This window comes from Rhea pennata, chromosome 2 (assembly GCF_028389875.1).
Source record: "Rhea pennata isolate bPtePen1 chromosome 2, bPtePen1.pri, whole genome shotgun sequence".
Lineage (NCBI taxonomy): Eukaryota > Metazoa > Chordata > Aves > Rheiformes > Rheidae > Rhea > Rhea pennata.
Window position 1 is genome coordinate 143051815 of NC_084664.1, and position 14322 is coordinate 143066136.

At 36.0% G+C, this 14322-nt stretch overlaps 1 protein-coding gene across 1 annotated transcript in view; it reads right to left on the reverse strand.

Moving 5' to 3' along the window:
• The window catches only part of SLC26A7 (solute carrier family 26 member 7), a 73531-nt gene that overhangs the window by 37605 nt on the left and 21604 nt on the right, over positions 1-14322 (reverse strand). Inside the window, exons 3-4 of the mRNA XM_062568361.1 lie at positions 11142-11314; positions 2241-2405 (exon numbers count right to left, since the gene is read on the reverse strand). Coding sequence (XP_062424345.1) covers positions 2241-2405; positions 11142-11314 — 338 coding nt within the window. The remainder of the gene's footprint in view (positions 1-2240; positions 2406-11141; positions 11315-14322) is intronic.

Here is a 14322-nt window from a genome sequence, read left to right on the forward strand (position 1 = left end):
AAAAATCCCTAGGCTCAGTGCCACTGTGATAGATTTCTTCTCCACACATAAAGCTCGTTTTTACATATTTAACTGTGATCTCACTTGCTATAAAAAACTATACTTCACTGGCTTGCTTTACTTTCAGGTCTCTTATCACACTTTATTAATATCTTGCTTTGTAGACTCAAAGGCTGCCTGAGGCAAAAAAATAGGTTTTGTGAGTGGGAGGTGGTTGGGAGTGGAGAAATATAAAAAATATAAACAAAAATACCACTCTTTGGATTTCATGAATTTGCAGTAAAGAACACATTGAAAGAGATGATGCTATATTTGCCTTTCACTCTCTAGTTGCATGTAAACAATAACCTACATCTAATTAGTATAGTTTTTATAAAAAATTACCACCATAGAAACAATGATTGTCAAAATCATTATCTGGTCCTTCTGTCTGAGGTATTAGACCTTATGAAAGCAATCTATAAGTCTGAATAGACACAAGAAATCTTTTAAAAATACTTATACTGTACAATTTTCCCTTCTAAATACAGAGAATTTTTATTTATTATTCTTCTAAGTGTATGGTGGAGTTGGATTTTTTTATTTATTTTTACACAAGTCTACAAAGCAATTCAGACCCTTTAAAAAGTCAAGAAAATTTGTCTTTGGAAACTGTTTAAAGGGGTTTAATTTCAAAAGTGAAGTGAAGGGCAAAATCTTGTTTCAAATACATAAAAAAATACAAGAGATATGGGAATATATTTTCTTCAAAGGATTTGGATGACCTCATTTATGATATCATCAGCACACCAACATGGAAATATTTCCTTGTGTCACTGCTGTTCTTTATTATTGCTCATAATGTGTGTTTTGATTATGTCTTGGCTGCCATTCTTAACACTAGTCATCTCTACAAGATGATAATATTCCTTTATGTGAGTATAGTCTCCATGGAAACAATATGAAAAAAGGCTGTTTAGATTTTATATCAAGATATATTTATGAACAGATTTTTAAAGACTTAACAGATATTTTAGTATATGATGAATCATTTCTCATAGTCTCAAAGGTGAACAAACTACTTTTAAAAATGACTACGACATTTTTAGCTATGCATTCACAACGTATTACTTGTGTTTATTTCATGCCCCTAATTTTCATTAATATATTAGTCTTGTAAAAAACTTAGTAATGGAATCTTCATATAAGATATTCTATAACATATCAAAGATTATTAAGAACATTCTAAAAATTCTTCTTATCTCAGAGTTCATGCTAACAAATTTCCCAAAATAATGTGGAAAAATGAAAGAGCAGAGTAATGCAAGAAAATATGGTGTGTATTTTTAAGTAAGGTGTCTTAATTCAAAGACTAACTAGATGAGGCCTCACTTTAGCTGGTAATCAACTCACTAATTGCCATCAGTTGAATGTAAATATACCTTAGCAAGTAAATATAATTTTATAATGAGGAAAATATCATTTTAACAGACAGTATTATAATATCGTTAACGCTTCTGCTAAGAGATTATGCTCACAACACCTGAACTTAGAGTTTGCTAGAATGACTTATCTTAGAGAATACGTTCTTACTAATATATCTTTTAGGCAATAAAATTACATACCTTTGCCCTTAAATATTTCATTCAATATTTGCTTTCCAAAGGGAGCAACTGTGACACTACCTGAAAGGTTGTATGCATTTTACAAAAATTAACACAAAGCTCTACACTTGCTGTGCTTCTACCAAAGCAATATCATGTCATGAAGTAATAAGTATAAGAATATCTATGGTAATGGTTGCAGGGGAGATCCACAAATCACAGGTTGATTTCCTTTTACCACAGCGATGGTCAGGTTACATTCAGCAAAATATGAAGGAAATATGTTTAGAATAACGTTTGCAATATATCAGGGTCCCTCCCACAAGCTATTCAAAAAAGAATCTCCACCAACAGGGTCTCTCTATGTAAGTGTATAACGTTTGCAATTGTTCGGGCTAACAAATGGAATTACTAATGCTGCACCACACACTAAACCGGCTACTGTCCCATTTCAAAACAAGACCCAGCCCTACTCATTCTTCATCCAGATTTACTAACCTGTTCTTACAAACGGAACTAGCAAGATGAAGGTTTTAGTATTGCATCTTCTCTTCATTCACTCTCATTCATAACAAATTCCCTCCATGTATATAGCAAAAGATCGTCGTTTTGAAAATGTTAGCAAACAAAATGACCCATCTCTTTTGCTGAACTCACTTGAAAAAATCCCAGTGGTCCTGATATGTACGGCATCTTCATTCCCAGCAGATACTTCACCTGCGAAGTCACAACGTGTGTAGCTGCTCCCGTTGTCATTGCGCTTATCACTGGTTCTGTTAACAAGAAGGTGGCACTGCCTAAGTGCAGCAGAAACATCGCTACCTAAAAACCAAAGGTATGTGTATCAGCAATTGCAATAACATGCAGCTACCTGATGGTAGGGCAATGAGAAAGAATCTTCTTAATAAACTGTAGGATAAATCAGCATAAAACACAGAAGTTTTCTGAAGAATAAAAATATCTTAAAATAGAACACATTGAATTTCCGTGGCTTTATCTATGCTATCTTGTTCACCTCACTGTTTCCCCAGATGCAAGTATTTGTTTAGTGACAAAAGCAGACTCAGAGAAACTGTCACATGTAACACTTATTGTTTTCTCCTGCTCAAACATGTGAGCACAATAAATAGTATAAAAAACAACCAATCAGAGCAACATAAAGAAAAGAATTTGTATTATCCCAATGCATGATCAAACTACCTAAAATCATGACTAAGAGCTGAGTCAGCAGGATCTGAGAAAGGTGAGGGTGGTGCTAACACTCCTTTAATTATACTGATATTCAGATTGACTAAACAAAGAGCTGTATCTTAGTCCAGCTTATTTATTGCTAACGTATGAATACTGTGACAGTACAATGATGACCAGTGAACGGAGCTTCAATAGGTACCCAAGTTACTAGGTGCTAAAATTGCCAAGACGCAAGCTCAGCCCTGCTCCGGACCGCCGTGCCTTTGGTTCCCTGGTCCCATGCAATCACACAGCTCCTCTGCTCCTCCCGTGGTGGAGAGGCTGGAGGCAGACGGCACCCCACCAGGTCTCCTCCGGGCCAGCCGTGACACCCTCTTTCACCAGCACAGATCCCAGGCAGAACTGCTGACCCGTGGGGCCAGCTTGGGGACTGCGGGACGAGTGTGCCGACGAAGGAGGGCAAGTTTCCTCAGCAGTGACAGTGGAGCAAAAGGGGAAAAGAGGGAAACCTACCACAGACTCCTGATATCCCACTGACCCTCTGCATAGGGTTTCATAGGCCATAACATTTGGTGCTACAATATCTATCAACTGTGTCAAGCGTCACCATAGTCAGCATCCAGTGTCACTAGCTACATCAGCTTCATACATTGAGGTTTCTGGTTTTGCAGGTGTTCACGGAAGGGAACTACAAAAGTTGCTTCAAATTACAGAAGATACAAAATACTTTTTTATTTACAAAGAAAATATACAAACAAAGGATGTTTATATAGCTATTTGTTCTGTACAAACAAATTTTATAATGTTAGAGTAGAAGTAAAATATTTTAAAGACCTTCAGAATCAAATTCCTATACACTTGGGAAATACTTGAGCTAACTTAGAATATCTGCATACAATTAGAAAATTTAAAACAGGAAGACAAATACAACATCGGATTTCATAAACACAATCCCAAATACAAACCGTATTCCACCTCGAGAACGAGGAGCAGACTTTGGCCCAGCTATGCCCAAACTTGAAGATTATTTAATCTTTCCTACAACTTTTATGGAAGTTATTTCAGATTATAAGCATATAATGAAAGACTCTTTAATCCAGGAATCTGTTTACAACCATGGCAGATACTTCAGAGGAATAAATGACAAATACAACAAGTTTATGTTACTACTTCATTTTCTACCCTGATCCCAGACTGCAATCACTTTTTCCTCTGAAGAATGAGATCTGAGATCTGATCTTTTTTCTTTCTTTGAACAAGTTTATTACATACCTAGAGATGCTACTGAGGCTTGCTAAACACTTAATCCTTTTTTGAACCATACTGTTATTCAAATTTTATCCCACTACAATGAGTTCTGGAGATGAATTAGGTAAAAAGTGGTTTATTTCTTTTATAGCCTTTTGTATTTGTTATTTTTCTGCCTGAAAAGTTACATGCTCTTAGCTGACAGTTGTTTAAATCACTGCTTTCCATGAGGACTCTTTTGTGCTTACCATAGTAAATATCATCCTTTTGCAATATATTACAGCCTCCTTTCTTGTGTTTTCCTTCTAAGTTAAAGCAATGTTTTTCAAATATTATCATTTTTTAGGCCTGAAAGTCAATTGTTTTTCACTGTAAATCTCATCTGTTTATAGTAAGCTACAACTATAATAGCATAGAAGAAACAAAAATACCAAACTGCTTTTAATTTATCAAATAATCCTTCAGTAAGCAATTGCCTATTCCATCTGAGAGATCAAATCTGAAGGGTTTTTTCCATATTTCTTCTAATAGCATGCAAACTGCTCAGTACTACAAACAATCAGGACATTGATTGCCATTCAAGATTGGACCTCAATAATGATAATTACTATTATACCCAGAATGAGCAGTAATTTAGTTTGTCAGGCCTAAAACTGATAATTACCAACTTCAGATAATTTGTTTAGCTATTTGTTCTAAGAGTGTGCTTATTTATATATTTGAAACATTGTTCACAGTAATAATATTCAATAAGAAATAAATTCTCCCTTCACTAGTTCTTTTTTCCTAAGATCAGTTTGTATTCCGTAGATATGACATTTCTAAATGTATAGTAGCTTAGTTTCTAGAGAATGAGATGGAGGTTTATGCAGCACTAAGCCACAGTGACAATTCTGTGAAGTGCATAATATCACAGAGAAACACTAATTAATATTAGTATTTCAGAGAAAACTGTTACAGTGAATCATGGGAAATGGTGTCACAACTCAAAAGCTTAGCAAATTAGTTTTGGAAAAAATTACTTCAGCGTCATCCTCACATTTACTTTACACTGAGATTTTTTTTTTTTTTTTTTTACTTTAGATGTTGGAGGTAAGTGGCCCTCTTTCACAGGTATTAAATAAAAAGTCATAGTTAAGAAATGTTTTTTATTGTTTATTCAAATATGGGTTACACGACATACATTAAAACTAGGATTTCACATATACTGTTTCTGTAGCCACTCAATTAAACAGCAAGCAGAAGCCTACGCTGGTCTCTGGACATGGTCCTTTAATGTGGAAGATAATTCTGGACTTCCAGAAACAAAGGGAAGGCTTCATCGGCATGTATGTCCTACTTTTTATTTACATTATAGTTAAATAAACTAAATGAATGTTCCTATGTCTTCCGTAGTGAAGATCTGTCAAGTAAGCAACCAGGACAGAAAATATTTGGGGAGAAAGGTGTTATTCTCAGCACGAGTAGACATGGGACATTCCTGCTATCCTTGCAACATTAGTAGTGTGCACAAACTGCTCAAATGAACAAGGGTAAAAAAGTTCTTCTGAACCAAGCCCTTTGAACCTAGCTGCATGCAAGTCTTCTTGACAGATACATTCGATACACTCTGGATATAACAGTAATTATCATTATTGAGGTAGATAGTATTTATAGGCCTAGATCAGCACTGAAGTTACCGCTTCGTGCCGAGGAACAGACATACAGTCCACAGTTTGCTGATCACTGCTTTTTGGATAAATGTTTTCTGAGACTAAACTGAGTTGACAGCATCAAATTGCATCACATTCCACTATGTCATAAAATCTTTCACTACCTAAGTAATAGCCAAAATGTAAAAGGACATTCAATATTCTTAAAGAAATTTTCAATTATTTCATCTACTATATCTTCTCTGCAGTCCTGATGCTCCTTTTTGTAGGTTTCAATATCTTATTTTCTAATATACCATATGATTTTTCTTCCTTGCTGATGTACATAAGCAGTAGATGAAACTGACAGTGAGATGTCAGAAAAACAAAAGTAATATACAGAATACTGCCAAAAGAAAAAGGGGTTTTTTTATTATTTGTTTGTACTAATACTGGTCTTTACTAAAACTGTGTAAGGAAAAAAAACCACGCATTTTATCCATCAAATGATTTATCCATCATTTTTTATTTTTCAAAAATTCAATTTCTAGGGAAGGAGGAAATATTTCAGAGAGAGACTAATCACAGTAAAAAAATATTTGAAAGGTGTATGGGTGTAGTTTCTTCATGCAGCTTTTTCAGTATATCTCCTCATACAAAAATCTCATTAGGAAGAAGTAAATTTCTTAAGATTAAGTTTGGTTTCACCAGATTTACACTCCTGATGAAATTTATATGAATAAAATCTGTAGGAGGCTCCAGAGAAAGAGGAAAATAAACTACAAGGCAATGTCAAGGAGACCTAATGCACAGTACAGGAGATAAAACCTTTATAAATTATAAAATCAACTGATTTGAACTGAACTCTGAAGTGGAGGAAAGTGGGATTATCAAAAAAAAAAAAAAAGAAAAAAGCGAAAAGAAAGAACCTATAGATAAAGGTGGAAAGCAAAGGTGAGAATGGCAGAAAGGTGATGCATCTTTTCCTACATTTGTCTTTACTTGTCCATAATTTTATCCTGTCAGGTAGAAAACAATGATGAGGAATTAGCCAGGAGAAGAGAAATGAGTAATTGTAAAAATAATCCCTTCTTTGTTCTTTAGCCTAAGCCCTTTTGGTTCTTGTCCACTTCCAATTCTTTCTTCCCATGACAACGATCTCAGTTTATTATTGTTAAAATACCACTCCATCGTGTAGTCAATGTAACTTTCTGACCAGTAAAAATTTTAATCACACATTAGGCTTTTTGGAAATCAGTAACATCAAACTTTCTGTCCACATCAGCTAAAAGTCTGATATTATGTTACCTGTTGCATGAACTGCATTTTGGAACATGGATTTTAAAATGCTCTAAATTGCACTTGCTGGAAGATGTCTGGAAGGTCTTCTGAACCTTCAACAGGACAAAAAGCATGACCAGTAGTTCTCTTTCAGGATCATTTGCTGCACAGGCTAAGGAGACTAGGTCAGCCACGGGAAATACCTCTCGGAAGGCAGAAGTATAGACTGTGAACATGTCATTTACTGTTTTGTATCTGTTATCTCAAAAGAGGAGGCTGCAAAAGTAAAGGCATCTAAGGAAGTTCTGAAGACCAATAGCCATACCCTTGCTTGGCTGAGTCTCTAAAATCCTTTTTGATCTCTTTCAATAGACATTATTATTGGTAACCTTTGGTCCTTTGAATTACAGCTCTTAAGGAAGCGTTTTTTAGCTTTTGATGGTGTGTGAAGTGAGCTTTTCTCCCTCCAGCACTGGAAAAGACATCTTTCAGTGGCCTTTCTGGACTAACATGTAGCATGTTTTACTGTAATTGTGGAAACCAGGACTCCCACCCAGTCTAGTTTTCCTTTTTAAGATACAGAACACATGCCTATGAGAAGCCATTAACCAAAGCTTTCCACTGTGATAGAAAAGGAATTCTTTCCCTGATTATCACTATATAATAAAACCTTTAGTCTGTAGCTCATGGAGAACTATATATAACATAGCATAGTCAGCATAATTTCCCCACAAGTAAACAAACTATTGAATAGGAATATTAGTCTTGTAAAAACACAGTATATATTTAAATGTGTTCCTTTCTTACTAGGTAAACTGATAACAGACCATCTAAATATGTTCTCCAGATAAGCAGCTCCTAACTTACTTTTTTCTAGCATCCTTACTCTCAACAGCAAGTAGCTTTTCTCTATTTATTCAGTATTTCCTCTATTTATTTAATACAAAATTTCAATTTATTGTATTTTCATCTTTTGTTCAGTATAGATACACGTAATTCATGTTCAGTATATTCATGTAATTATCAGCATGCTAGCAGGAAAAAAAATCTTACCAGGATTTTTTCTAGGAATTTTTGATGCTATAAAGGCATCATCAAATTCTAATTATAAAATCCTTCCATAGCAGTTTGTTTCATTTTGTCATTTCCCTGCCCCATCAATACCTCTGAGAACATTTTTATTTCTTTTCCAGAATATTTTACATCAAATTACTTGTATGATCTTTCCACTACAAACTAATGAACTTTTCAATTTTCATATATCAATTTAACTGGTGTAACAGAGCACAGTCATTCTGGCCCAAAACCTGGGGGAGGGAGGGAAATCCTTTTTAATAGCAGGGAAAAATTCCATTAACTTTGTCAGCTTTCCATGTGCTGTTTAGTTTTACAGAGATGCAATTATATACACATAAAAATATGTATTATACCTTCCATTCTGCTTCTAAAAATGAAATATTTTCTATGAATGTATTATATTAAATGCTTGTGTTAATCAAAGATTTTATTTTATGTTTACTTACCATCATACTTATCATTTTAATTCAATGCTATCTTCATGAGAGAGCCTCTTAAGATAGTGTTTACATATCTTCACTCTTTTATGAATACTCCCTCAAACATTAGATTTAAAAAATGGCTTATGAATATAAAATTAATTACTTGAAAAAAATTAGGCAGCTAAACCAGCAAGTTCAGAACTCACAGTCTCCACCTATTTCTGTCTGATCATCATGAAGTAGATCTAAATTTACTTGATATCTAGATTCCACTGAGATTTACAAAGCCTACATTCCCTGAAGGGGAATTACCTAGCCCACAAGTGCACAGTTATGTTCTTTACAGAAGACAAAGCAACCACTAGCAGTTTTTCTCAAAAGTTAGCTTTTCCTTCAGTTTTCCCTTTGTGAGTAACTTTTTTTCTTTTTTGTCTTTTTTTCTTTAGCATTATTTGCTGCTTAGAGAACTTAGCCATGCTACTGGAAAAAAAATAGCAAATCACTTTTCTGGCCAAGGAGGTTCAAGTCGTTATCTCCTTCTACTGAGAAGGAACTAGCTATTTTGGAGCAGGGCATTGCACCCCTTCTGTGGAAACTGGGCAAAGGAATGAAGCAGTCATAGCATCTGTCATTTTTTGTGTAATAGACTGGTTAGACCCTGCATTTTTTATATATATTTTTTAATATAGAGAAACAGTTTTATGAACCAACACCAGAACGTGGATCTGCTCCCTTCCCAGATGAGTATCTCCCAACTAGAGAATGAAACATGACAATTCCACTTGTGGAATTTCAGGACACCTTCAACAGAAAACAGTCTCTCCAAAATACATTATAATATTCCTCTTGTCCCAGAATAACATATCTAATCCAGGGCTATTCATTAATTTTTACTTTAGTCTAATAATTGGAAGCAGATCACTGACTTAGCTCTCTGTTACCAGCAAGAATCATCCCGTCACCTTAAGTGGGAAATGCAGTAACTGCTAGTTAGGAGACTGGAATCATGACAAGACTTACAGATTCTCACACTTAGAAACATCTGGAGCAATGTCAAATTCTAAACAAAATTTAATCATAGCTTTGGTCCAGATTTCCACTGCAATATCGTTAAAGTCTCTAGCTTCAAGGTACTCGTCTGGGAGATGGGAAATATGTATTTCAATCTAGTCTCCATGTTCCAGGCGAATGCTCTAACCATTAGACTTCCATAAACACTAGCACTACAAGCATGGTTTACCTCAGTATGATTCCAATAAAAGTGACATTACTGAAGTGAGAGAGGAGCCCAGGTCCTGTTGCATACGCTTGGCAAGTTCCCTGTCAGCCCTACTTTGAAGACACAGGCGCAGGATTTTCTAGTTCTCATCACTCCAATCGGGTTTAGACATGACATAGGCTTAGAAAACTCAGCTGGAGCAGTTTAGGGCTGCACAACTTCTCAAAATGAAAAAGAGATCTAGGGGATTTAGGAACCTCAAAGGATTCTCCAGCAGCTAAGCGAAGTTTTTCTGCATCAAATTTTGAAGTTAGATCAAATGCACGCACCAACTTCCCACTTTAGACATTTTATTTTTTAACGCCTAAGCTTCTCTGGGGACCATGTAAAAGACTGTGAGGCTCTGAGGCCAACACTTCCATGAGAAGAGCTCTTTATATGCTCCAAGGACTTCATGTGGTTACGAGCAGTGAGTCCAGTCTTACTCTGCACAGGAGGCAGTGTCATTTAGCACCCACTGGTGCAACAGTGCAGCTCATGCAGCTGCCAGGCACAGTCAGCATCAGGTCTTTATGCTGTCTGTGGGGTTTTCCTCACATTCAAGTCATAATTCTGTGACCAATAAAAGAATCAATGAAACAAACAAACAAACAAGTAGAAATAACTGTGCTTCTTGATTTTTCCTACTGTTTAACATAAGCATATGCCCCAGTTCCTGTTGAGCATGCTGGCCACTGAAGATCCCCTTCTGAGCTCCTTATTTCTTTTTCTGTGTGGTAGCGAATCCAAAGCACTAAGCACAGAGGATCAGAATTCCTTTCAGGAGGCCAGGTACCTGGCCTGGGTACTGGAATATTTCTTCCATTTGTGGATCTAGGCCTTAATATTTACAAGGAAAGATGGAAGCCTTCTCTGAAGACTTAAGAAACTGGCAATGGATAAAGGGTCTCAGTGTTTGTGGTCAGAAGAGGAAAAGAGAAAAAAATTTAAAAGACCCCTGATCATTTGAATAGCTTGGAGAATCATTTGAAGACATCTGTTTTACTAATTTATTTTGCTTTAATGATGGGTGTGTGAACTCTAAAGAGAATTTAAAGATGTTTTCCCTACTGTTTTTAATTATTGAATATTGTATACTATTTCTCTTCAAGCCAAGAGCAATAGAAAACCTCAGAAATATGTCAACGCTCTCTGATTCATGTTTTGTTTCTGAAGGAGAAGGAAATGGAGAACAAATAGCAACTGAATATTAGAGCTGACTGAATGTGGTTTTACTTTATATTGCAAAATTCTAGGATCATGTATACAGACAATTACTACATCTCCACTACGGAGTAGTAAATTCTTAAAACAAGTTAATTTCATCATTCATGAGCATCTGACCAGATCCATAGTCAGTTTTTCTCACAAAGTGAAAAAAATTTGTAACAAATGTCATAGTTATTACAAATGCCATACATCAGTAACAGATTATGTGTTCTCTACCTACCTGAATGAGTCCTCCTAAAAATGAAACTGCTGCAGCAACTCCAATCCTCTGCATTTCAAACTCTGAGAGGCCCAAGGCTCCTGAATTATTGTTTGCAGTGAAATTAGTGCTGATTGAAGGAACAAGACGTTCAACTGCATTGGCAGATATTAAGGAGGTTAAAGCAAACGTTCCTATAGAAAAAAGTCACAGATTAGTTACCAATAGTTCTATGTCCTTCTCACTAACAGTCTCTTTTTCAAAATTTGGTCATTATACTTAAAAGCATCTTTTTGTCTATTCTCATCACGCTAACAAATTTCATAGTCTTTTTTTTTTTTTGTCTAACATAAATTTCTACATGTAAATCTGTTTTGTATACGGCAAACAAATTAAATGTAAATTTTTGGTGAGTATATTTGTGCAGACATACTAACAAAAGAGGCTGGAACAAAGCAATTCACAATGACTCCAACATATCACAGACATTTTTGACTCACTGTGTGTGTGATGAAATGACTTTTTGACTGATGCTCCCATTGTTCACCATTCAAACTTTTAGGGCAGTCAAACTTTCATGCTATATATAGAGTACCCAACCCAACAGAGTTAGAAGATGTGCAGGCTCAAAAATGTAACAAACAAGCAACATGTACACTAACAAATGGAGGCAGGTTGTAAGAAATATTTATTTGCTGAAAGTTGTAAAGCTAGTTTAGTGACAGACAGATAAGGATGGTAATTCAATAGTAAAAGGCACAGGCACATCACAAAAAGCTCTAAGATCATAAGAAATGCACTACTATGTCAGACCAACAGTCCATCCGGCACAGCACTGCCTCCAACCACAGCAATCAGAGGTGTCACTTAGGGAAAGCACATGAGCCTGGCCCCTTTCTCCCCCTCATTATCCACTAGCAACCACAACTATTGTACTAGCGATGTTAGTGTGTACACCCTTTTTATGAGTTAGTGTTCATGAATTTATCTAAACCACTTTCTGAACCTGCATATACTTTTTGCCTCCATGATGTCCTCTGTCATCATGTCCCAGGAGTTCATTATCTGCTGTAGTATCTTCCTTAAACTCTACTTTCTTTTAAAGTGATCTTTTATCAGATTCATTGAGCATCTCTAATTTCGAATACACTTCTGCTGAGTACAGTTCTACCTTCACCTCTGGCACATGCCTCCAGAGTTGTATTCTCTCCCAGCTGAAGAATTCCACACATTAAATGTGTCTTTCTTTATAAGACAAGTATTCCATCTCCTATGTACTTTCTTGCCTTTCTTGTACCTTCTCTAACTCCACACACCCCTTCTGAGATGCAGAGACTAGAACTGTGCACAGTACTCACGATGCAGTTGCATCAAGATGCTACGTAGTGCCAAAGTGATGTTCTCTATCTTATTCTCAATAACCTGCCTGATAATGCCCAGTGTTTTGCTATCTTTTCCAGCTGCAAGTGATCATTGTGATGGCCATTTAGATAACTGTCAATGACGACTCCAGAATCTCTTCCCTTAGTTGCATCTGCAACCTCTGAATTCAACCTCAAATAGACATAACTTAGATGTGGTTCCCTCGGGTGCATTATCTTATGCCTATCTACATCCAAACTCACTTACCCTTCTGCCCTCTTTCTCAGTTATGCAAGGTCTTTCCAGACTTTCTAACCAACAGCACAGTATTTGATTACCTAGGACAGTATCATTCTTAAAACTGGAAATCTGTCTGTGCTCTCCTTTCTCCAAATCATTGATGAAGACATAGAGTAAGACTGGTCCCAGTACCAATTCTCTGAGCTACCAGGGACTCCTCAATTCTGAAAAATGGTCACTAAGCTCTATCTTTTGCTTCTAAACTTTTAACTAGAAAAAAATAAAATAACTTTTCTCTTAACACAAGAGCAATTTAGTTTCTTTAATAACCTTTGGTGTGGAAGCTTATCAGTGGCTGTTTCATCATTCAAATATTTTATATCCAAAGTATTTATTTTTCTGCATGATTACTGACACTCTTAAAAAATTCCAGGAGGCTAGTCAGGTAGGATTTTCCTTTACAGAAGTCATTTCAATTCTTTTCCAACAGACTGTGATTATACATATCTTTAGTGATCTTATTTTTTTATTACAGACTATCAAGTCAAGGGTGAAGGACAGCTCTACAGTTCCCAGGATTTCCCTCCAGAGCCCTTCTGATGGATGAAATTACACTGGTAACCTGTGGCTGACTCTAGTGACAGGTTATGTGCACTGTTCAGCAGTCCTGCATTTCACATCTCAGTTCCTCCAAAACTTTCAGACAAAAGCCTTCCAGCCCTGGTGATTTATTGGGATCTATCACATCCATTTCATGTACTTCCTTGAGGTATGTTTACTTCAGGCTGATCTAGCTCTCCAGATCAATGTGGCACACAGAACATGTTAACTGTAGGAATCTCCCCAGCACCTCCAGTAATAGAAGCCACAAGAAAGAAATCGCTAAGCTTCTCTGCCAGGGCCCCACCACAAAGTGCCCATGTTACACTTTTGTCAAGAAGACATCCCACCGATGTCTTTTCAGCTTCCTGATTGACCATTCTCTCCATGACACTCTTCAAATTCTGTTTTCAGCACTCTTAGCTTCCTGGATGTGTTTGACCTACCACATTTCATGGGCTTTCCTGTTCATCTCATTTGCTCAAGCTTTCTATTTTTTAAGTGCCAAATTTTTCCCCATGATACCCTCTTCGTTTTCCCATTAAGCCATGAAGGGGTTTTTTGGATCGTATTTTCTTTATTGAATCATGAGACATACATTTCCTGAGCTTATTGTACGTATTTATTTTAGCAATATTCAAGATTCTTGTAGGTGTTTTGCTTTTAAGATTGCTCATTTTTTTCTTATGAATTCCTACATTTTTACATTTTTCTTCCACAAAACTGGATTTGAAAATGGTTTACATAAAATTGAAATCAAAGTTCTATATATGGTATGATCACAAATAAAGATGTGTCTAAGGATTCTTCAAGTTCATTTATATCAAAAGTAGGCGAGAACAAGTCTGTGCAGTGATTTGTTGCTCAGGTAATCTTTGCAATTAGATTAACTGTGTCAGAGAAGAGACACTTCAAATTAGTAAAAGTTCACAGAATTGGGTCGCTGATGAATTTCACATTTCATACAAATGACCTTACTAATAAAGATCATTCTTGCATC